The sequence below is a fragment of the Penicillium argentinense genome, assembly GCF_028826775.1.
Source record: "Penicillium argentinense strain IBT 30761 chromosome Unknown utg000004l_segment0_segment0, whole genome shotgun sequence".
In the NCBI taxonomy this organism is placed as follows: Eukaryota; Fungi; Ascomycota; class Eurotiomycetes; order Eurotiales; family Aspergillaceae; genus Penicillium; species Penicillium argentinense.
Genome location: NW_026622663.1, coordinates 3,718,536 through 3,741,989, shown reverse-complemented (window position 1 = coordinate 3,741,989; position 23,454 = coordinate 3,718,536). Strand labels below are relative to the sequence as shown.

The 23,454-nt window shown below is 52.6% G+C and overlaps 9 protein-coding genes across 9 annotated transcripts; 3 read left to right on the top strand and 6 right to left on the bottom strand.

Annotated features, from left to right (window-relative positions):
• dps1 (putative aspartyl-tRNA synthetase Dps1) lies at window positions 1-1,735 on the bottom strand (the record flags this gene model as incomplete). The annotated part of the gene is made up of 2 exons (XM_056616811.1): window positions 1-678; window positions 737-1,735. The coding sequence occupies 2 exons, from the start codon at window positions 1,733-1,735 to the stop codon at window positions 1-3; spliced, it is 1,677 nt and encodes a 558-aa protein (XP_056477168.1).
• A 687-nt stretch (window positions 1,736-2,422) lies between these two features.
• N7532_004316 (putative HAD superfamily hydrolase) lies at window positions 2,423-3,421 on the bottom strand (the record flags this gene model as incomplete). Its single annotated transcript, XM_056616810.1, has 1 exon — window positions 2,423-3,421. One exon carries the CDS (start codon window positions 3,419-3,421, stop codon window positions 2,423-2,425), a length of 999 nt encoding a protein of 332 aa, XP_056477167.1.
• Window positions 3,422-3,995: 574 nt separating this feature from the next.
• Window positions 3,996-5,288, top strand: N7532_004315 (F-box domain protein; the record flags this gene model as incomplete). Its single annotated transcript, XM_056616809.1, has 2 exons — window positions 3,996-4,411; window positions 4,484-5,288. The coding sequence occupies 2 exons, from the start codon at window positions 3,996-3,998 to the stop codon at window positions 5,286-5,288; spliced, it is 1,221 nt and encodes a 406-aa protein (XP_056477166.1).
• A 575-nt stretch (window positions 5,289-5,863) lies between these two features.
• N7532_004314 (coatomer subunit gamma) lies at window positions 5,864-8,825 on the bottom strand (the record flags this gene model as incomplete). Its single annotated transcript, XM_056616808.1, has 4 exons — window positions 5,864-6,096; window positions 6,157-6,972; window positions 7,033-8,658; window positions 8,750-8,825. 4 exons carry the CDS (start codon window positions 8,823-8,825, stop codon window positions 5,864-5,866), a joined length of 2,751 nt encoding a protein of 916 aa, XP_056477165.1.
• A 424-nt stretch (window positions 8,826-9,249) lies between these two features.
• On the top strand, window positions 9,250-10,183 carry N7532_004313 (phosducin family protein; the record flags this gene model as incomplete). The annotated part of the gene is made up of 3 exons (XM_056616807.1): window positions 9,250-9,287; window positions 9,392-9,574; window positions 9,685-10,183. 3 exons carry the CDS (start codon window positions 9,250-9,252, stop codon window positions 10,181-10,183), a joined length of 720 nt encoding a protein of 239 aa, XP_056477164.1.
• A 632-nt stretch (window positions 10,184-10,815) lies between these two features.
• rsmA (putative bZIP transcription factor (Fcr3)) lies at window positions 10,816-11,959 on the bottom strand (the record flags this gene model as incomplete). Its single annotated transcript, XM_056616806.1, has 3 exons — window positions 10,816-11,380; window positions 11,493-11,764; window positions 11,840-11,959. 3 exons carry the CDS (start codon window positions 11,957-11,959, stop codon window positions 10,816-10,818), a joined length of 957 nt encoding a protein of 318 aa, XP_056477163.1.
• A 1,620-nt stretch (window positions 11,960-13,579) lies between these two features.
• N7532_004311 (casein kinase 1 family protein) lies at window positions 13,580-15,124 on the bottom strand (the record flags this gene model as incomplete). Its single annotated transcript, XM_056616805.1, has 4 exons — window positions 13,580-13,689; window positions 13,821-14,828; window positions 14,889-14,961; window positions 15,113-15,124. The coding sequence occupies 4 exons, from the start codon at window positions 15,122-15,124 to the stop codon at window positions 13,580-13,582; spliced, it is 1,203 nt and encodes a 400-aa protein (XP_056477162.1).
• Window positions 15,125-16,982: 1,858 nt separating this feature from the next.
• Window positions 16,983-21,563, bottom strand: N7532_004310 (putative cell polarity protein (Tea1); the record flags this gene model as incomplete). The annotated part of the gene is made up of 3 exons (XM_056616804.1): window positions 16,983-20,782; window positions 20,842-21,237; window positions 21,296-21,563. 3 exons carry the CDS (start codon window positions 21,561-21,563, stop codon window positions 16,983-16,985), a joined length of 4,464 nt encoding a protein of 1,487 aa, XP_056477161.1.
• A 1,487-nt stretch (window positions 21,564-23,050) lies between these two features.
• N7532_004309 (uncharacterized protein) lies at window positions 23,051-23,242 on the top strand (the record flags this gene model as incomplete). The annotated part of the gene is made up of 1 exon (XM_056616803.1): window positions 23,051-23,242. The coding sequence occupies one exon, from the start codon at window positions 23,051-23,053 to the stop codon at window positions 23,240-23,242; it is 192 nt and encodes a 63-aa protein (XP_056477160.1).
• Window positions 23,243-23,454: the final 212 nt, after the last annotated feature.

Below are 23,454 nucleotides of genomic sequence, written 5' to 3'. Positions count from 1 at the left end.
TTACGGGCGCAGACGCTGAGGGTCACGAGGGAACAGCGACGCCAAACGCACGTTCGGCAGACCCAGGAAGAACATGACAATACGGTTCAGACCCAATCCACCACCGGCGTGCGGCGGGCAGCCCTGGCGGAAAGCATTGAGGTAGTCCTCAAAACCCTCCTGGGCGGGGTCCAGACCCTTGGCGCGCATCGACGCCTCTAGCTCATCTACGTTGTGAATGCGCTGAGCTCCAGACATGATCTCCTCACCGCGCATGAAGAAGTCATACGAGTTAGAGAAGCGGGCATCCTTGGGATCGGCCTTAGTATAGAAGGGACGGACAGCCATAGGGAACTTGTCCAAGACGTAGAAGTCGGTGTCGTACTTCTCGCGGATGATCTGTCCAAGCTGCTTCTCCATGGCGGTGGTGAAATCGTTCTCAAAGCGCTCCTGCTCCGACATGTCCACACCGGCCTCCTTCAGAAGAGCAACACCGTCCATGTAGTTCAGGCGCAGAGCCTTGCCGTTCTTGGGCAGCTTGAAGTCACCGGCCTTAGGGTAGGACTTTTGGATGGTAGCAATCTGGGCGGCATAGCGCTCCTTGAGCTGGGAGAGGATAAAGACCAAGAGATCCTCAGCGAACTCGAGAACTTCGTGGTAGTGGTGCTCGAAGGTCTTCTCGAAATCGAGACCGGCGAACTAAGAGCCGTTTTGTCAGTGCAAAATTCACCAGCTTATCGGCGGAAAATTGTCATACCTCAGTCAAGTGGCGGTGGGTGTTGCTGTCCTCGGCACGGAACACGGGGGCAATTTCGAACACATTTTCCATATCACCAGCAATACACATTTGCTTATACAGTTGAGGGCTCTGGGCCAGGTAGCCGTTGCGCTTGAAGTACTTGACCTCGAACACGTTGCTGCCACCCTCGGTAGCCGCACCGACGAGCTTGGGGGTAAAGATCCATCGGGAACCGCTCTTGATCATGTATTCGGAGAATAGCTGGGCAACACCGCTGGAGATCCAGGTGATGGCCTGGCTGGTCTCGGTCTGAAGATCCAGTACACGGTTGTCCAGACGGGTCTTGAGAGTGACGATGGGTGCACCCTCAGCATCGACCTGAGGAGTCTCGTCCGCGGTCTCAACGGGAGGAGGGCGCTCAGCATCCTTCACCTGCATTGGCAGCATCTGCGCAGCCTCGGAGATCATGTAGACCTTGCGGATGTGGATCTCAAGGTTCTGGATAGTGGCAGAAGAGATGGGAATCTCGGGCTTCTTGATCAGACCAGTAACCTGAACAATAGAGTTGACGTTCAATCCACCAGTATACTTGATCATCTGTCGAGAGATGGGCTCGGCGGCCGCGATTACTGCCTGGATCTTCTGACCCTGCTGGCGTAGCATCAAGAAAGCCAGCTTGGCACTCTGGACACGCGCATTGTCCACACGGGCGACAACAGTAACCTCCTTCTCGTGGTGCTCGTCGCTGAAATCACTGAATCGCGTGGAGGGGTTGACGTCTTCGGTTTCGGGGAGTTGGCCATAGAGGTGCTTGGCGGTGTCGTTGGCTTCCTGAGCGGCAGCTTGAGCCTTCTCCTGTGCAGCGCGAGCAGCGGCCTTCTCGGCCTTGGCCTTCTCCTTGGCGGCCTTCTTCGCTGCGTTCTTGCTGGCGCTCTTGGAGTCGCCCTCCGCGGCGGGCGCGCCGGCCTCCGGGGTCACCTCGGGCTTGGGACGAGTGGGCAATTCGGAATCGGCCATGATGCTGTCCAAAGAAGTATTAGAGACCAATGCGCCTGGCTGTGGGAATGGAAGTTACTCACCTCGATGATGCTCTTTAATTGATTGACCTAATGCGGTTGATACTTTGAGTCACCCCGCCGTGCAAAACTGCCCTAAGCCCTAAGAGGGGGGTGATGGTCACATGACAATGTATACATCTCATGCCTGATTCCTGCCTGAAAATTGGATCGACCCACGTATCTCTCGACCATACTTATAATGTATTATGAGAAGCGAATTCAAAGCCAACCTTGAATGCATCTAAAGTAGCAAACAACAAGGTACTAGAAAACAACAAACACAAAGCGCTGCAGTATTAACACCTTGCATCTGCCGCGATTGCGCTGCTGCTCCTTCGCACCCTCAACACTTTGTTATGAAACCTTGACTCGATAATACTAGTTCATTGGAGTCGTCTGTTTAATAGTGGTACTGGTATGTGAGATGCCAAGAAGAGTTCCAAGCACTTGCTTTATGCACAGCTACCTCCAAATTACGTACCCAGCAGATTACGCTCATGCCTGATGGAGAGACCGGGATACCCCGTAAATTGAAATAATGTTCAATAGGATATGACGCTAGCTAACTCCATGATTTGGTGACCAGAAGGCCGCCCAAAAATACAACGTAGGATGCTTGAACAGTGCCTTATGCAAACCACCGTGTCTACTGTAATAACCATTTAGAAGACTCCAGAGCCCACTGGACGGCCTTCTGCACATCATCGGCAACTGTCTTAGGTGCCCATGCAGGATCTCCACCACTGTAGACTCCAGTACGCACCAGGATAGATTCCCAACTGCTGCCGAATTTGCTGCGATAGGAATTTGCGCCTCGGATATCCGACTCCGGGTTATCTCCGACCATATAGACGTGTTGCAATGGCGGCAGGTCTGCGCCAAAGACCTTGGATCGGTTACGAAGCAATTGCATCTCCGCAAACTCGTAGGTCCCCTGGTAAGGCTTGCCGATCACCGTCTTCTTCAACTCAATGCCTTTAGTAGGGCCACCCGTGGTTGCGGCCCAAACACCTTCAAGCGCCTCTCGGAATCCACCCTGACCGAGACGAGGCAGAGGATATGCTGCTGCCCACCACAGATCTGGGTTCGAGAAGTACAGATGAGGTTGGCCGTCTTGCTGGTAGCCGTGGTTGGGAAGATCGGTTCGACCGTTCTTCTCCGACAGAGTCCCAACATGCCCTCGCGACGAGAGAAGGAGATCCATGATGACTTGCGTATCCAGGGCCCAGTCTCTGGGGTCATTGAAAATAAACACAGCATCGATCTTCAGACCCTTGGTAGGATCCGTCGGATCGATGGGCTTGGGAAGTGGGCGAGCAAATGTCTTATAGTAGTCGGAGAAGTTCTTCGAGAAAGGCCACACAGAGGGATTGGCCATGAAGATATCGCCCGGTGTCACAACATTCTTGAAGCCGTACTGTTCCGCCACCCGCCGACAATTGTCGCCATCGCCTCCTGCCACCAATACACACTTGTTCTCTAGCGCGTTCGCCTCATCCGGCCCCTTGACCAGCTCCGCGAAGGGAGAATGGCTTTGAACAATATCTGTTGCGTCCAAGGGCACTTTCAGCTTTTCACTGATTTCCGCGACACGTTCTGTCTCGTGTTTCCCCCGCCGTTGGTAAGCAAAATGAACGGGATGCATTGTTCCTTCAGGAGAGCCAAGGAGTCGGCAGCACCGGGAATGGGTTTCGAAGATCGTAATAAGACCCCATCGATACTGTTAAGCATGGTTAGACCGGAGGGACAAGTGGTTGGCCGCGTGCGTACATCACTGTCACTCACTCAAAGGCAAAAGCGAAATTCGGGACTCGGGACGCGCTGGCGGTTTGGATCGCTCGGCGACCAGCACTGTATCGGACAGGTGCACGCTGTAGCAGGCCCAGCGACCGCCACACAGTCGGAGGCCTAATCATGGTGTGACGTGGTAAAAAGGGGAGGAGTTGCAGGAAGTTGGGGACAACAGAGGAACCGGCGAGCGAGAGGGGTGATATCATCCCCCCATTCTCCAACTCCGCCGTGCGCCCCACACTTTCTCCGATTCGCGCATCCGACACACTTTGCTTCTACAATATCCGCCTTGGCTCAAACAAAGCTGAACGCCCGGTCTTGGTGATGCTACGACTGGGGATCCCATGCCGGTCCTGAGCGGACTGTCACTTTTCTTTCGTTCCTTTCTCTTCTTTTTTCCCGGTGGTCTCTGCACAACTTGATTCGCGATGGAGGTCCAACCGGCCTCACCTAGCCCGAGCAATGGCAGCGCTCTCCCCGTGGAACTTCTCGTTCTTATCGCCGAATTCGTTTACTGGTGTGGTCAAGGCTCAGTCAATTGGCATCTCGATCGCCAGGTAGCAATGCACAACTTTTGCCTTGTCGGAAAACTGTGGTACTCGGCCGGAATCGAGTTACTGTACCGCAGTCCCCAACTCGCCCGCGGCAACAAATTCAGTCTATTTGCCTCCACAGTCAGCCCTCGGATCACTGCCAATAAGCAAAAGCTGAACCTAGGCCATTTAGTGAAGGAGCTTCTGTTACACGAGCTCGTTCACCAGAGTTCCCCTAGTCAACTAGCACGACTATTGAAAGCGACCAGCAAGCGCCTCGTCATACTTAGAGCTCCTCGTGTCTCCTTTGCGTGAGTATAACAGACCTGAAATTAATCCTTCGGACATGGCTTACACTTCGGACATGGCTTACATTCAAACAGTGTCAATTGCCTTCCAGCGCTTTCCAAGAGTCGATCTCTGCGGTACCTTGACTTGACTCTGGTGATAGAGAGGTCCATTACCTTTCCAAAATTGAAGAAAGCAATCAGCGGTCTTCCCGAACTCAAATACATCAGTCTACCAAGCTTCATGGAACTCACTAACACTGGTGCCGGTGAACTTCAGTGGCCACAGTCGCTCCGCCACATGAGTATCGGGGGATTCGCGGGATACAATGACACCACAGCCATGCAATCATTTCCTTGGCCGAATAACTTAGAAAGTCTGGGTATTTTCGCACACCATGGCTTAAACGAGATCTCACTGCACGATACGTTAGCCAATCCGCAGATTTGTCAAGGGCTCAGGCAGCTTCACATCGACTTCAATGGTGATTTGCTTCTATCGGAAGGAGGAGGATTATCGAGGATCATTGCTTCGATGGAGAAACTTTACTATCTTAAGCTACCAGGAGATATGTTCATTGAGATTTGCATGCCTTATCTGGATACCGAATCTCTCATCTATCCCAGGCTGCGAGTTATTGCGGTTACCGCGCCTTCTTCGGGACAGTCCTCCGGGCACAGAGATATCCCGGAGTTAGTCCTTCTGGCATTGCAGGGAAGACTCCGCAATTTATGGAGTCTCAATGTCGACCCGGGATTCATGTTACAACTGGAGAGTTCACAACAGATCGATGATGAACTTTGGCTCCGTGTTCCCGACGACGATGACGCCGAGTTTAACGATGAAGAGGAACCTCCCGAAGACGCCTTGTACTGCGAATACGGACTCAACACCATCTAAAAAAGGATCCTTCTACTCTTTCTTTTCTCTCTCTTCTTCTCTTCTCTCTTCTAACTTGCAGAGAGGACAGTCGAACAATTGCCCAGAGCGAGAGATTATTCCAGCAGATACCCCAGCAGCAATACATCAGACACCTTCACACATCCATTCTTTTCTTTCTTTCTTATTGGGCTCAATGATGGCATTGAGATTGACTGGTAATCACCAACAGCAGGTAATTTTCCGTACTGCACTTCGCTCAGACTATTTCTTCCAAAATACGATTGTAGAAATTCGACTAAAACCATTATTTCTCGTCGCCGATCTATTTAGACATATAGCAAAGGGGAAAAGCAGGAAACAGTCGAAATTGGCTTAACAGCAGACAGAACGAGTCCTCCACATTTTTTGTAGTTGCCATCATGGGGCTCGTCATAACCAGCAAAATTCGCGCGGGAGGCTCAAGAAACAGTGGCACAGATTGGGAAGGAATAGAACGATATGGGAGCCGTGCAAAGAGAGTGTAACAATCCTCATGTCTACTACAATTTGATATAAAAAGGAGAAAAGAAAAGGGAAATAGTTTAAAGGGAACATTAAGTGACAGATGCAAGCACCGCAGCAGCAACGCCCTCCTCTTCTGCCCGGACAGTAATCTTTGTTGTGACACCACTCTTGCTCGAGAAGGCCATCTTGATAAGAGAGGCTACCCGGCCACCCGAGACAGTCTTGCCGAAGAGTTTGAGAGTATGGGTGCTGTTGTTCAGGGCAACGTCGGTGCCCTCCAGGGGTTGAAGGGATAGAGCAGCGATCAGTTGCTCCGTAGCATCTACAAATCTGTTAGTTCTTGGACTTCGCAAACATAAACTGACGCATGGGGGAAACATACTGGCAATGCTCTTCGTATTGCTGAGCTGTAGGGTCTCGCTCTCTTCTTCGCCATTAGCACCGGTCTGCTCCCAAACGTGGTCGAAGCTTCCAGCAAATGTAGGAATGACATAATCACTGCCGCCGAGATCGAGGTCTTCCACTTGGTACTCGTCCTCATAACCTTCATCCTCCGGTTCGCCAGTGGTAGGATCAACTTCCTTGCTGGTGAACTTCAGGTTGTTGGTAAACGAGGTAACGGGAACGCTGTTCTCGCCACCAAGCTTCTTGAATGCAACGTAGACAACGCCAGGCTCATTCGGCGCAAGCTTGGGAGCGGGAATGATGAAGTCGTCCTCCAGAACATCCTCTTCCGCTGGAGTTGCGATCACGGTCACGTTCTCAAGAACGGTGTCGGGAAGGGTGTTCTTAATATCATACTGTACAACAACATTCTCCTTGAAAATGTGCTTGACGGCCGTGACAACGTACTCAGTTTCGCTCTCAGAGAGCTCAACAGGAGCGGAAGATTTAAGCAAGGTGCCATATTCCTTGATATCGGGGATCTGCAAGAGCTGCTCGGCATACTTTTGGGTGGCGGCGGCAGTATTTGCCTCGGCCGCGCCGTTCGCCTTGCTCTTCGTGGGGCCTGCTGACGGAGCCTTGAGGGTGGGTGTAGCGGAGGTGAGCTTCTTGGTCCGTTCCTCGGCCAGAGCCTGCTCTTGGGTGACAACGGGGACGGAGGAGACATCGAAAGCAGCAGCAAAGGTCTGTTTGTCGTTCGAAGTCACATACATGACAAGTTGGTGCTCAAAGGTTGAGAGAGAGTACATCGAGTCTAGTTCCATTGATTAGCAATTAGAAAAATGTCAAGTAGAAAAAAGATATGAACACTTACCGTTCTTGATGAAAGACCCGGCCATCGCATCATCCGCGCCCATCAAGCGCAGATTGAGTGCGGCACGATCACGAACCTCGTCATCGGTGTCATCGAGACAACGGGTGAGAAGAACTTGCACACTAGACTTGACTTCAGGGTCGGATTGACCAACGCCAAATTTAGCCAACGCGGTGACGGCAGCGGCACGAACAATGGCGTTCTCTAGGACGACGCGATTGTAGATATAGCGGATGTACTTGGTGGGGTGCGAGGTTTTGGGGCCCTCAACACCAAGCAGATGCAACACGCGGACGGACAGCTTGGTGAACTCGCAGTCCTCAATGAACTCGCAAAGATGAGCAAGAGCGTCCTCTTTGCTCTCAGGGACGAATTTGATCAGGTCGAACATGCTCTCCACAACGGTGCGCTTGAACTCGTATCCACCCTCATCACGCAGGATGCCACTCAGGAACACCAACATACCAGCCTGCTTGCTCGGGAATTTAAGGCATAGCGTTCGGATAGCCTCGACGATGGTGATCTTGAACTCATCCGTGATATCGGCCATGAAGCCTGAGATCTGCTTCATAAGGCGGTCAACGCTAGCTTCGTTACCAGTCTTGAGAAGGGTAGTAATCGCGAAAGTGGCGATAGACCGGTTGGAGTTGGAGATAAGCGACTCGATATCGGGGTTGCAGACATTGACGACATGTGGCTTGAAGGTTGCGAAGTTGTGAAGGATACGGATGGCGGCGAATTTTGTGATAGAGCGCGGGGAAGACAGGAACAGCTGGAGAACATGAACGGCCTGGGATGCCTCAGCGTCGGTGACATCCCGCATATCGCAAATAGCCTTAGCGGCCTCAAAGTTGACCATCTCGTGCTTGTGACGGAGCCAGCCATCCAACATCTGCATCATGGGCTTCCGAAGACTGGGGTCCTCCTCAGCTAGCTTAGCGGCCAGGCGCACCAGCAGAACCAGAGCAGCTGGGCTCTTAACCACACCTGCGGTGCCGTATTGCTGAACCATCTTAACCAACGCCATGCGATCGTGAGAGCGCATCTGGTAAAGGAGACCAATTGCGTGGTATTGGGTCATAAAGTTCGACTGAGAGATGGCGTGGGTTTGGGAGCTGGATGAGAATCCCAGGAATCCAGTCGATTGCTTCGAAGACGAAGCGGCTTCTTGGGTCTCACTTTGCCATCTTCGAACGACGTCGCGGGCGATGGGGAGGAGATGGTAAGACGAGACCAAAGCAGCGGAAGAGACCGATGGAGTCTTGTCGACAATGGCGGTTTTGATGAGTCGCTCAATGCCCTGTACAGTGGAGCCATCAATGATACGGCACAGCGCTCTGATGGCGTTAGCTCGGTAGAGAACGTCGCTTCCAACGGCCGTATCCTTCATGATGATGCTGGTCGACATGATAACATCCTCCGCAGTACCGGCAAGCTCCTTCAAAATCAAATACACCATCTGTCGCAGCGAGGGGTCCTTGTTCTGAAACAGCTTCGAGATACCGAAGAAGAGTGTGGTTGCTTCGTTCGTCGGGAATTGCTCCCCAGTGAAGAGGAGGACCGCAATCTTCGTCAACAGCGTGCGGCATGTTCTCGGCGAAATGGGAGAGGAGTTAAATAGTCGAGCTGGAAGAATTGGGCCAAGTTAGTACACAATGAGAGTGTGGTGCGGTCGTCGATCGGAGCGCCAGGGGGTGGCCATTGGCCGATTACATACCGTCTTGGAACACAGAGGTCCGATCAAGCCTGATCATGACCTGATCCGCATCTTCATCTTTCTTCATGTAGCTCATCTTGCCCAGGTGCTGGGATTGAACCAGCGGAGTATGTTCGCGATCTCCTTAGATTCGGGTGGGCTCAATTGGCGGGTGGAGGGAGGACACAGTAGCAGCAGGAGGGCGGTGTAGGCCAACTACTGCATGCGCATAGTCAAACCCCAAGGCAAAGGGCTGAGAGAAGCGGGGAGGAAGAGTGTGTGGAGAAGAGGTGGTGATGAATCTCGACCTCGAGCTCCAACTGTTTATGGAGTTAGGTGAAGGTGGCCTTCCGTGTGTTTTGGCAGCCACTGTGGCGCCCGAACAAACACTGCAAACAGGTGGCATCATGCATTGCGGTGCGGTGGCCTGCTCCCCACTCAACAATTCCTATTCTCTACCACGATTTCCCTCACTGTTTTTCAATTTGTGAGCTACGGCTGAATCTCGATTTTAACTCATCATGCAAGTTGAGGTCAATCCTAATGAGGATACAGAATGGTACGGTTTCTTTTACTGAGCATCCACATGCGAACACGCAACCCCCGCCCGCATGCCAACTATATAGCGATACGGTCTAACATAATCTTTGATGAATTGTACAGGAATGATATCCTTAGACAGCACGGGATCATCCCTGAGAAGCCCAAAGATCCAGAACCCCTCATCCAAGAAGCCTTGATCGCGGCCGAGCACAGGGCACACGAGAATCGCCTCGAGGACAAAGACATTGATGAATTGGACGCACTGGAGGACGAGGAGGATGAGGACTTTCTCCAGCAGTACCGGTATGCTCAATTTGCTGCTCTTGTTAGCTGAAAAGTTGCATAGTGTCATCAGCGACCCTTCAACGCAACCCGTACTCAACACTGACCCAGCTAATACTTCTGCCTACCAGTCAAAAACGCCTCGCAGAACTCTCTACCCTTCAGCAAACCAGCCTTTTCAACCAGGTCTATCCTCTCCAAAAAGTCGACTACGCTCGAGAGGTTACCGAAGCCTCCAACAGTGCCTTTGTGCTAGTCAACCTTACTTCCCAGGGCGCCAACGTCGAGTCGCGGGTATTGACAGAGCTATGGAGGCAATTGGCCACGAAGTTTGGCGATATCAAGTTCTGCGAGATTCGTGCCGACATGTGCATTGAGGGATACCCAGAAAAGAACACACCCACTATCTTGGTATACAAGGATACCGAGATCAAGAGGCAGTTGATCACTCTGCGGGAACTGAACGGACCCCGTACTAAGGTTGAAGATTTGGAGAAACTCCTCGTTGATCTCGGTGCGCTTAAGGAGAGCGATGTTCGTCTCAAGAAGCGCTCCGATTCAATGGACGATTACCGCAATGCGGGCGATGATGAACTCAATGTTGAGGACTATGATGACGACTGGGACTGATTCCCAATTTGTTCTTCGACATGACACGACCCGGAAATTCATGACTATGCGATGTTTGTATATTATGCAATTGGTCTCGTTAATGACCTTACGTTGGAACTGGATAGGGGAGGGCAAAATGCCAACGCTTCAAAGAAGGATCGTTTTACATTCACGCGCGGTCTTTCCAGCAAGTGAAGATATTTTTTGCCCGTTCGTTTTCTGCGTGGTTGATCCAGCTGAAAAGGAGGAAACCATTTTATGAGGCATGCAAATAAGGATTGCTCATTTCTACTTCTCCTTTTGATGCTCTACAGTATAGTACTTGATCGTGTGATGGTGCTCATGCATCTGGCCTAAGCAAATACTTGTAGTATTTATCTAGTGGGGTGAGTATCTGGAGCGAGACCTACTCCAAAAAGCTGCATGGATGGGATGTGCTATAACCATCTCACCCCCTTCTCCCCCCACCCCAACAAAAAGTGAAAAGTCATGAGTGTACTACTAGTAGTTGATCAAAATCGCTAAATTAATCCCACCGCTCCCAGCGCCGAGAAATTCCAAAAGACGCCCGCAAAGAAACCAGAAAGTCGAACCAGCTCACCAACCCAAAACGTAAAGTGGATATCGTATATACAAAGCATGCACGTACATCAGATGAGCTCATCCCGCTCTGCGGCACTATCCTCAATGGCCCGACACACTTGGCTCTCTCTAAAAGCAGGACCTGTGCCGTCACATTGTGCTAATCCCTTCAGTCGCTCAGTAACATCACCTATGTCCACCTCGCCACGCTTGAACAAATCATGACCCAGGATAAAGTCCCATGTTTCACCAGCATCGAGAAGTTTTTCGCCAGTGACCTGGCACACGGTAATGCGATGCCGCTGTGGGCTCCGAGGATTGGTCGTACCGGTGGTCGGACGTTGCCATCCTGAGCCTTTTGGGTTAAGACTGGAGAAGAAGTCTGTTGGAGTGTATTTCATTGGCCCGGTGACGGTGGGCTCGGCTTGCTCTTTCGCAGCATTGTTGTTATTACCACCGTTCAAGGTGTGTGAAGTAGCACGCAGGATCTCGTTCTCTGTCGCGAATTTGGCGAGCTCCCGCTTCAGGCGTTCATTATCGGCTTGAAGAGTCGTGGATGATTCCTCGAGACTGGTGACCTTGTCTTCAAGGTCTTTCACGTGGCGCTCTTTGCGTTCACGGAATGCTCGTTGACTATAAGTCGAGCCTTGTTAGTGTGTTCAACAAAGAAAAACAGGCCTGCAAGTTCCTGAAATAGACATGTACACAGTCTGCAAACATTTATTGTAGTCGAGGAATCCCTTACGCTGCTCGATTTTGCGCCTTGCGTTTCGTTTGCGCCGGGGTCATTGACTCCTTCTCCTCACTGCTACTTCGACCCACGGCGGGGTCAACAAATTGGTTGTCATCGCCATCGGTTGAGGCTGGGCCCGCTCTCGTGTGACTGTTCGGATCATTGCTGGACACGGAGGTTTTGGTAAAGGAGTCTGGCGGTGAATGTGGCGGCGGGACGAAGGATGAGGAGGGGTCGAGGCGGGCGGAGGGGTCAAATCCAGAAAAATATTGGTTATAAGAATTCTGATATCACAGTTAGAAGACTGAGACATAGATCTCAGATGCCTGGAAGATGCCTGGAAGATGGAGGCGCCGCACCAGAGAGAAGGGGTTGCCGAGAGCATCATCAGAGGGCGGCTGCGGTTGTTGGTCGGGGGTGGGTAAGCCATAGAGCGAGTAAGGCTGGGATTGGTGACCAGAGTAGTTGTTGTAGTCCATCATGCCACAGTTTATTTGAAGCTGATTCTGTAGGAAATACAAGGATGGCAGAAGAGCAGGGGGAAATGAAAAGCAGCGGGAGGGGACCCTTTGGTTTCGCGGTTTTACCCCGGGAGATCTTGACCGATTCTCCCCACCGATGTTCCGGGAGAGGGCCAGCCAAATAGCTTGGGGGGAGAGCGCCCGCGTGCACAACCTCTACACTAATTTCCTATGCACTGTCCATTTGACTACTAGTAGTCTATGTCGGAGTTTCCTGTTGCTTGTTTACCACTGGCAGAGGTACAACCCAGAGGCCGCGAAGGTGTTGATTATCTAACAGTCTGGCCCGTGCCTCGAGGGGCCAGAACGGGGCGAACAACGGACTCGATGATCTCATCGGAACTTCCAAAATACATGATTATCCGCAGACTACGCAAAGGACAGTCACCACGAGGTAGTAAGATTTGGGCATTTGATATTAGTGGCTATGGAAACCGAATAGCAGCGAATCCTATCCCCGGGCGGAAATGCCCAGTGGATCTTAGGAGCTGGAAGGTCCTCTGGCCTTCCAGCTCCTTGACCGTCCTCCAAAATCGGCTGCCAATAAGGGTGATCAAAACACAACAGAACAAACTGGAGAAGTTGGTGCAGGAACTTAGGGCTAGGAAAAAAAATTCATAAAATGCAAATCGACGCAAACCACCCCGGAAGCGACCCTCTCCATGTCCGTCGCCAGTTACCAAACGAGATATGATCTCCAAGTGGGACGTGTTCATAGACAGAGAAAAAGCAAGGATCCCTGTACAAAGAGCTCAGAGCAGGAATCCAGAAAGCCTATGAACATAATCCCAGAGAAGTCACATCTCGAACATCCACTCCACTTTGTAATACGGCCGACTGCGTCGGCCGTCACCTCGTCCCCATACCGCGTCGATATGCAATAACAAACAAATTCAGAACGAGAAAAGGGGAAACACACAAATGGGTGAAACAGGGGAAGAGTAATGATGCGGGGACGCATTAAAGTGAATGCGCTTTCAGGATGTCCAGAACCAGCGATCAGGAAGGTCAGAAACGTTAAAGTTTTCGTGTCCAGGTTGATACGCCGTCATTTGCATCTCCTTCAGTCTTCCCTTTCCAGTTGCTTGCGAGGGTTGTTGAGTGGAACTGAGGTACCAGGTCGCAAACATCAAAGGCGAAGATACAAGAATAGCCATCATATCAAACACGTTCCGAGATTCGAGTAGTCGGATGATCCGGAGAGCCGGGTCAAAGCATCCGAACAAGAAGATACACCAGCTGCCAAAATTGACGAAAGCTCGACGCGGAGACGGACGGACAAGATTAACAAACGTCTTCCGCGGGTGGTTAAAACGGGGCGAGCAATCGGAGAATGACAGGTCGAAACGGTTGAAATCGAAAATGGATCGAAAATGGGGTTGAAGGGCTGTGAGAGATTACAAAATGAATGGAGATCCAAGGAGAAAAAGAAATCCGAGAAGTCGAGTGCAGGATGTCGCGTCCATGGCAGGTGACAATGGGATTCCGGGTTCTTAGGTTGACGAGAGCAAGCACGCAAGAGACAAGATCAACGAAAGCATCCGGTCGGTCTCAAGCCCCACTGCACATGCTTCACGATTAGTACCACTGAGCCCCTGTTCCGTCATCCCGCTTCGAACGGCCACCAGAAGGTCCATAAGCACCTAGAGCAGCACCTTTCGAGGCAGAACGCAGCCTAACGCCGAAGACTATGCGATTAGTCAGATTCAGAACTAAAGGGTCCTCCACGCCAGCGTCACATATAAAACAGCCAAACGCAAAGGTAAAAAAAAGGGGTTCCCTACACGGAACCAGGTTTTAAGTACTCACATCCTGTCACTCCCTCCCACGGCGCGGTTGGTGTCCGGAGTGTTGTCGAGGGTGCCGCGGTCAATAACCTTGCGGCGCTGGCCGGAGATGGCACCGGGTTTAGCGGCACCACCAGGGCCCATGGCAGCAGCGGCAGCCCCCTGGCGGCGCTGTTGCTCGTCGTCCTTGTCCTTCTTGGTAGCGTCCACAATCATGGCAGCATTCTTCTGATACTTGTAGACGGTCCAGTCGAAGACGTAGTCATACTGGAAGGACTCGCGGACGAAGAGATCACGGAAGATCTTGCGGAGGTAAGAGTAGTCGGGCTTGTCGTCGAATCGGAGCGAGCGGGTGTAGTTGAGATAGATGGCAAACTCGTTAGGAAAACCACGGCAGAGGACCTCAGTGGGGGTGGTCATCTTCTTCTCCATGATACGGTCGTACTTCTGCTTCTTGGTAGCAGCCTTCAGACCCTGCCAGGGAAGAGATCCGCGGCAGAAGTAGAGCATGACATAACCCAGGGATTCCATGTCATCACGACGAGACTGTTCGACACCCAGATGGGTGTTTATACTGGCGTACCGGGCAGTACCAGTGAGGTTCTTGTTCTCGCGGTAGGGGATGTGGAAGTGAGTCTTGGGGTCACGGTACTTTTTCGCAAGACCGAAATCGATCACGTTGACTTGGTTGCCACGCTTGCCAATACCCATGAGGAAATTGTCGGGCTTGATGTCACGGTGGATGAAAGACTTGGCGTGAATGTATTCGATGCGGGAAATAAGTTGGTCGGCCAGTAGCAGAACGGTCTTGAGCGAGAATTTGCGATTGCAGAAGTTGAACAAGTCCTCCAGACTAGGGCCCAGAAGGTCGATCACCATGGCATTGTAGTCGCATTCGGTACCGAACCAGCGGACAAAAGGAATACCGACGCCACCCGCGAGGGACTTGTAGACACGAGCTTCATATTCGAGCTGGGGGTGCTTAGCCTTGACGCTCTCGAGCTTGATGGCGATTTCTTCGCCAGAGATGATGTTGGTTCCTAGTTTTTCGTCAGTAAGAGGCTGTCAAATCAAGCAAAAGTGTCCAAGAGCCATCATACCGAGATAGATATCACCGAAACTGCCGCTTCCGATCTTGCGGCCGATGCGGTACTTGTTACCGACACGCAAATCCTTTGTATGATGTCAGTACAATTCAAAGATCATGTCGGCTTCCCATTCTGGTTCTCCGAGTCGAAACCCAAGTAGATGGGCCCATAGAACAATCGTGTTGAACGAAAGTTAAGTCGGCGAGAGGAGAGAGTTGATGGGAGATAGGACTGACCATGGTCGTCATGTTGTGCTGAGGGCGGCACAGCGATTAGCCGTGCTAACTATTGGCAACCGTTAGAATAAGGGAAACAAGAGCTTCGGTCGAGACTGGGTGAGACGTGTAGATAGATTGGGAGAGAGGGAGAGGGGGGTAATGAAGTGAAGAGGAGGCAACCTTCGCGCCGAGAGTTCGGGAGAGAGGGGTGTGACGAGCTGAGCCTCAGCCAGCGAGTAACGAGGCTGGGCCCGGCGCTTCCATAGTGCTCGACCACCACACTTGATGAGGCAGAGAAATGCTGTTCAAGAGCGGCGGAGAGTATGGGAAGGGGTGCAGACGATAGAAAAATACACAAGAACAGGGACTTTACCTTGACGCAGAGGCGGGTCAAACGGAGATGGTCCAGTGCCGACCGTACGAAGTCCGACCGAGGCGATAGGAGGTGAGTGGTAACTGCTGAGGTAGATCGAACGCGTCCGACAGAGAGCCAGGAAGCAATAGCAACACTGGGGGAGACGGACAAAGGATCAAGGGCAAAGCCTTGATAACGGCTGGATAGAGAGGGTTGGGGGGAGAAGAGAAAGGAGAGGGGGGAGGTGTAAGTCGGTGAGGTGTATTTTTTATTAGCGAAGTGGCTGACAGTACGGAAGGTACGGAGTACCTGCAACGTACAGGGCGCGGCCCAGCGGTATGACGCCCGAGTCCTTGGGTGCCGACGGTATTGGAGTTGTTACCGTACTAATGGTACCATGATGGTAAGATTGGTATTGGGCTGCAATCTACTAAAGGGGTGCCATCGGTGCCATCTGGCTTTATTTCTTTATTTCAATCCTCATCCTGGTCATTTCGTCTTATCTGGTCTGTTGTTCGATTTGCTCCTACATAGAACAGGGGGGTCTTCATTAGTAAATGTCTCGGACATTCTGGACGCGGCCATTGTCGGAGCTCGCGCGCAAGTGGCAGCTGACCCGATAACAAGCAGCGAACCTGGTGTTCTTTAAATGATTCGGCTTAATTTTGAGTCCCCATCTGCTCAGGAACGAGTATAAAGGGCTTCTGAAGTCTCTGTATCCTCTCTTAAATTATTCCGGCGGGAGACATGCCATTTGATTCGCATGATACACGAGGATGTAGAGATATACCGTGATACTACTAAGATATAGGATGCGGGATTTTCCTCCTGTATGTAGCCCGGAAATGTCTCGTGTTTTATTCCCCTCCCCGGTACAATCCCCCAACCCCCAGGCCTAAGCAGGATGCCTATCATGCGGTGTCATGTTTGCCGGTTCACTGCGGTTGCATCGTGTGTGCATCAAGACCGTACAGCTGCAGAAGTTTCGATCCATTCGTCTATAGCAGGTAGAGAAACGAACAAATCAGACGTGCTGTTACTCGTATTGGACATCCAACAGTCCTGCCCAAATACAGTGCTTGATTGCTTCGGCGTCATAGCAAAGTACAGACTATCGGACATAAAGACGCGGTTCTCCATAGAGACGTTGATAATATCGCACTATAATAAAACGACAACGGAGTTCGTGTAAATTGATGCTAGTGGTACAGCCAGAGTCCAATGAACATCGGGAAACCGGGGTATAAGAAAAGGAAACAAGGGAGACAAAAAAAAGGATCGACGGCAAAAAAAACCAAAGGCAACAAAAGAAGGGAATCCCGTCCCTCAGTGTCCATAAAAGAGAACGCAAAGCAGGGCGAAGGACCGTGATCATACAAAGATCATGATGCGCAAAAAATTCAAATAGAAAAGAACGAACGGCAAAAAAAACATGTGCAAAGCGCTCAGAAAGGCAAGATGAACATATCTCAGGGCACATAGTCGTAGTCTAGTGATAAGAGAAACCACTCAATCAAAACAATATCGTGGCACTTAGATAACATTTGGAGTCTGCGAGGGACCGTTGCTGGCGTTTATCGGCTTTGATTTGCTCACACGTTCTTCCTCATCGAGTCTCCGGCGCCACTCAGTAAGACTGTCGCTCATCAGAGCAGGCCCATCACTGTTCTCCTTCGTGGGTGTCCGCTCCACGTCCAGCTGGCTGCTGAGGCGATAGTTGCGATTGGTGCTTTCCCAGTGGCTGCGGAGAGCTTCCAGCTCATTCGCAAGGGAGTCCAGAGCCATGGAGCCACGGTTGTCGGGAAATGAAGTGGACTCCTGGGAGATGTTGCTATCAGCTCGTGGCCGACCACCGACTGTGTTGCTAGAAGCGTTGCTATGACTGCGCGAGATCCCGTTAGGACCTTGACCATGCTGGGATTGACGGCGGTAGTGGCCCACCGAAGTCTCAACCTGCTCCAATAGCATGTTCACTTTCTTTTCCGCGTCTGAAGCACGACTCTCGAGTAGTGTGTTTTCTTGCTTAAGTTGCTCCAGCTCGGAGCGACTGCGCTCGGCAGTGGACAAAAGCTCCTGTCTGATACGCTCATGCTCAGCCTGTGACTTTTCCTTCTCAGCCTCAGCGGCTGTGAGTTCTGCTTTAAGTTGAGAGAGTTGTCCCTGCAAAGTCTCGAGGGAGGACGAAGTATTTTGCTCCAGGTCGGAAATCGACTGTTGCAGACGAGAACGCTCGGCTTCCCACTCAGCAGGGGCGCCTGCCTGGCTGCCAGCACTTTCCAAGCTCTTTTGGGCGGCTTCTAACTCAGATTGCACCTTGGCATTCTGGCTCTTGTACCGGCTCAATTCATCCTTCATGCGCTTAAGCATCTTCTCAGTGCCCTTCACATAATGAACGGCAGATTGATAATCATTCTCGAGCTGCTCGAGCTTCTCGCGGAATGCCTTGTCGGCCTCTTGCTCTCGGGATTCAAAGGTGGACTTGAGATCGTCGTGTGCCTTCATACTGGCAGAAAGCTGCTGTTCAAGTTCTCGCAGCCGGCTCTGCTCCGGGGTTCCAAAGCGTGATCCTGGGGACTCAAGACGAGGAGATCGTCTGCTATCAGGGTTGATCCCCCGTTCACCAAGCAGATCCTTCAAAGCAGCATGCTGAACCGTTAAGGCACCGGTCTCGCGCTGTTGCGACTCGAGTTGGGATTTCAGATCTCTGCTCTCCGCAGTGGCTGCCTGGCTCTCTTTCAAGGCGGTCTGGAGTTGTCTACGCAGCTGTAGGCCCTCCCGGCTGGCCTGCTCTTGGTATGCTTCAAGGCCGGCAATTCGTTCTTCGGCGCGACGCAATTTGTCGGCCGCGGCATCGGCCGCGGCCTGGTTGGCCTTTGCCAAAGTCGAAGAGCGTTCAATCTGGGCCTCTAGAGCGGCAACTCGCTGGTCAGCCCGGGATCGAATAGATGCATCTAAATCTGTGGACGATGCACGCTCAAGACCAGACACGAATGCCATCTTATGGGTTTCGGCTTCCTTGGCGTGACTCTCAGCCAGCTCTTCTGCATCACGTAGACGACGAGTAACATTGTCCAGCTCGGTAGTTCGCTCCTCATACTCAGATCGGAGTTGCAAAAGCTTCCTTTCTAAGCCTTCGCGGCGTTCTCGCTCTTCCTCAAGTTGCTTCTCGACGATTGCCGTTTTCGCGGCGGACGCAGATACGGCTTCGCGAAGGCTACCAAAGTTCGTCCCAAAATCTTTGAGACGTCCCGAATGGTCTTCAACCCGAGTCAACAACTCCTCCTTGTCAAGCGTGATTTGTCGCAAAGATGCTTCTGCTTCTGAGCGCAGCAAGGCCTCTTCCCTGGCAGTGGCTTCAGCACGGTGGAGCTCAGCACGAAGATTCTCTGCCTCCAGGGCATTGTTCGACATTTCCAGCTCGGCCAGACGTTTTCGGGTAGCTTCATTGGTGTCTTCAGCCAGCTCTTTTGCTTGCTTCTCTTGAGAAAGCTCAGTAGTCAAGATCTCTAGTTTGGCTTTGAGTTCTGACTGAGATGCGAGGGCCAGCGCAAGACGACGGCCCATGTCGGTAGGACGCTCATCTTCTCCTTCACGAGGCCCCTCGGGCTGAGGTGTACCACGTTGACTTCCACCATGGGCGGCAAGTCTTGCGCGGGAATAAGCTGCCTCATTGACGGCCACATCACGCTGGTGCTCGACTTCAGCAATTCGCTTGGACGCAATGGCGGCTTGTCTGTCGACTGTTGCTTGCATCTTTGCCAGCTCCGCACGCATGGCGAGGAAAGCCTCAACCAAGGGGCGGTCTTCATCGTTGAGAGAGTCACTGGCGCGTTCGTCCAAGGCAGGACTACTTGAAGCATTGGGAATGTAGCCGCCTTTTCTCGCCAATGCCAATTCAGATGCGTACCATGCATTTCGAGCCTTGGCGGATTCGAGTTCCTTGATCAAAGCCTCTTGGTGGGGAGTCAATCGCGGAGATCGAGGTTCGTCAGCAAGGTTTCGAGAATTGCGGTAGCTGCGGGATTCAATGGAACCATCGATACTGGTTTGGCGTCCCAGGACTGACTCCTCAGCGCTATCCATAGAGCCGCGTTGGCGATGCTGCCGCAATGAACGTTGACGGGCTGGAGCGATTAATGGGGCAGCTTCGCCAGCTTCCATCGCCTTGGCATTGATCTTCTGTTGCTGTTGAGTAGGCGTGCGTTGGCCCGACGAGCCCGAGCCATCATGAGTATCTTTAGCCACTGGGGACTCCGCACCACGATCAGCATTGGCGACTCGAATATCCACAGTTGGGGTGTGACCGCGCTCAGTTTTAGTGGGTGTCTTGCTGCGGGGTCCAGACTGGGGTCCGTTAGGACGAGGACCCGGGGAAGGTGCTTGTCCAGGGGGTGGTGGCCCAGAGGGTGCTTGTGCAATTGAGGCTCGGGGAAGTCGAGATCCTGGTCCAAGGTTTGGATTGGACCCATACTCCCCGGGTCTTGCATTTGCAGCTTGAATCAGGCTTTCGCGCGAAGGCGTTGGCCCTCGACGGGCTCCTTGATCCGGAGTCGCATTCTGAGCCTCACGAGAAGTCCGCCCGGATGGAGGACCTTGTTTTTCAACACTGACTTTCCTACCGCCAGACGCTGCGCCACGATCTGTCGTTTGGGAGTCATTGGGGTATCGGATTTTGGAAGTGTCGAGGATGTACGCCATGCTGAGCTCTGCGGGGTCCCTGGGGGCCGAGCTGGGCTCGCCAGCCATCACGATAATCTGTTTACCGAAGGCCGTCATACTGTGGCCGGATCGCGGAGACGGCGCCGGGCCCATGTTTTGGAAGGAATACCAGCGGCGCGTAGAAATTCGAAAAGCAGACAAATCACCCAGGTCCACGCCTTCGTCGGTGCGGCCACCGAACACATACATGACATCGTTGACCAAGGCGGAAGCATGACCCTCCCGCGGGGTGGGAATGAATCCGACGCAATCCATTTCTGTCCAGGTGTTGGCACGCGGGTCGAATGTCCAGACGTCGTTAAACCATTTGACCCCGTTCGTTCCACCAAAGAGATAGAGCTTGTCGTTGAAGCTCACAATGGTGTGATTCGTTCTTGCTGGGGGGATCTGACCCTCTGGAGGGCCGCCTTCGTGGCTGTTCTGGATGAGTACCTCCCACTTGTTTGCTGGGTTTTGAAGCTGGTTCAAGTCGAAAGCGACCAGGTCGTTGAAAAAGAAACCCTCGACTTGTCCTCCGAACACGTAAAGTTTAGATCCGAGGATATTCAGCGTGTGCCCGTAGCGACCAGAAGGGCGAGGACCGGGAGGAATGGCACGAGACCATTGACGGGAAGCTAGAATCTATCATTAGAATCGAAGATGGGAGCGGAAAAGGACCGAGCGAAAAACTTACAGGTGTTCAGAAGGTATAGGGTATCGTCCAAGGCATCGTTCTCGTTGATTTTGGTGTCACCGCCGAACACGATGAATGCATTTCCGACGAGCAAGCTGGCATGGCCGACTCGGGGACCTGGTCCCTCCGATACCGTCGCAATCTGGAAACAGGACAGACTCCCGCCACTACTCTCAACCATCCAGAGATCTCCCTTCACGGTGGAGCCATCGATCAAGCCTCCCATCATATAAATATCCCCTTCCTTCGATGCGACTGCATTGATGGCCGCACCATACCGGGGAAATGGGTTCGTCTGGGGCGAGGAAAAATTCAGACGGCGCTGCGACCACGGATAGAGAGAGGAATTCGGACTATGGGGGGAATGCCATTGGGAGGCTGCTGAGGTCGCTGGGCCTAAAGCACCGGGTGGTCAGGTATTCTGATCATAGCTCGCAGACACATGGTGGAAAACATACCTGAGACTCTGACTCGGCCCTTTGGCGCATTCTCACGGGGTCGGGGCTCGTCGGGCTCGTCGGGCCTGTCGCGGAGTTGAGCGAGTTGTTGTAGCTGCTGCTGGGAGTCGGTGTCTGCGCAAAGGCGTTTCCCTCGACCTTGGATCCGTTTGACAAGGGCGGCGTCCCGGTCGACGGGGTGCCCTCGGATGTGTGAACGTTTCTTGTCGCCGCCGGGAGCGCGGTCCCCTGTTGGTTTTTCTTCGATTTAAACAAAAAAGCCATCGTTAAGGTGTCGTAATCGGTCGTTCACGGCGCAAGTGGGAGATTCCGCGCCCACGGGTCGGAGTGGGTGCGCGCCGAGCTGCGATCCGGGATTTCCCCCAGCACCAAGATCCAATGCGAAGGGAACAGTGAAATCGAGAGGGTCGGGCTGGGGAGAGTTGGGGAATGAAGAAGTGGAAAGGGAGGTGTGTTTTCAGGTGTGGAGTCGGAACCAGGAACCACAGGAACCGTCGACAGTCCCATCCACTGTGTGAGTTCCGAGAAAAAAAAAATCCGGGCCAGGGGGAGGAGTTGGGGGATCTGAACACGTCCCTCACCCGACTGTCAGCATCCAGGCACGACAACGGAAGGCCTCGAACCGAAAAGGAGTGATGTGGAAGAATAGGGCCAGGGAGGGAAAGAGAGAGGAAGGGCGAAGAAGTGGTTTCAAATTGCCGTTCTACACTAGTCCCGGCGGACGGGGCCAGCACCGCATACTCAGGGGCAGCCCTTCAACGGTCGTGGTCTTTGTCGTTATGCGCCCTCATTCTTGCGGTTTCCCAGCCCCCCGCCCGGTTTGATGGGCTTGGGTCTTACTGGAACCATTCAGGAATCTCCCTCCAACGCCATCTCTTTTTTTTTGTGCTACTACGGTTGTACGTGGTGGTGTCTAGGGAGTCTCTTGCCGGCCGTGGTCCACTCACTGTCGATGTTTTCCTCCCCGAGAATCACAAAATCAAAGGAATGCTGGCTGGTGGAGTGGCAACAATACGCTGGCAACCGAAGTTTATCTCTTCTCGCATTCGCCGGGAATCTTTTCAGGTCTCAGCCCGACCAGATGCTCTTGACTATGTAGGGCCGTTGATATACTGGTGAGAGCGAAAGAAGTACTTCTAGATTACTACTGTCAATGTCGGCAGTGCTATAATTAAGCCCGCGGGGCTGCTGCCCGAGTCTTCGGCCACTGCGAGCCCCGAAAGATCCAATGGCGGCGCTGCACGCACCATTTCCACACGGCGATCCGCACCCCACAACGTGCAGAGAACCTATCGACTCGATCGCAGTTCCAGGCACCGTGGCTGCTGCAGCTGGGGTGGTCCCAGGGGCGTCGGTGGCACAATTTGCGGTGTCCACCCAGGGAAGCCTCCGGCGCAAAAAAGGGGGGGAACGCGATCAAGTTTCCCTGCCTATCAGAGGAATTCGGGACGGGCGAAGATCGCTGCTGAAGACGGGCCCTGAGCGTTCTTCTCGGCTACGCTTTGTGTGCCAATCAGAGCAAACCTGCCGAGGAAGGGATGCTGGCCCTCCTCCTCAAGAGGCCCTCATTCGATGACATAGCGATTACTCAAGGGTCCACGAAGCGATGGGTCAGAAGGAACTGGGGTTTGTTGTGTTTCTTGTCCTGCATGAACTCCTCCTTTCATGCTGGTTCCCAGTGAGACCGTCCATGTGCTTTGTGCATCCTGATCTCCGATCGGGGTTGTCTGAGACAGTGTGTTTCACGGGACATGGCTGGCAGCCGTCTTGGATGGCGAGAGATTGTCAAGCAAGTGGATGTTTGGGCTGGACGCCTCTGGGCGCTGGTATTCTGTATTCTGGGCTGGAAGCTCGGACAGCCAGAGGCTGCGAACTCCGCCCGTTCTGCCCGGCAGTACACATACAGTATATTGACCCCAGGCGGTCTGTATAACACATACTAGCACTTGATAGTCGTGGTGAAATGCAGGGTACCGTTCTGAGGTACCCTAACCCTTGGGAAGGTGGTAATTAGGGTCACGGTACTTGATGGGACTGTATATGACCTAGCGTGGATCCCATCGCAAGCTCATGGAATAGATCAATCGGCATCGTTATGTACAAACACCATACTGTACTATACATATGTACATAAGTCGACTTGAATCCTGTCGCG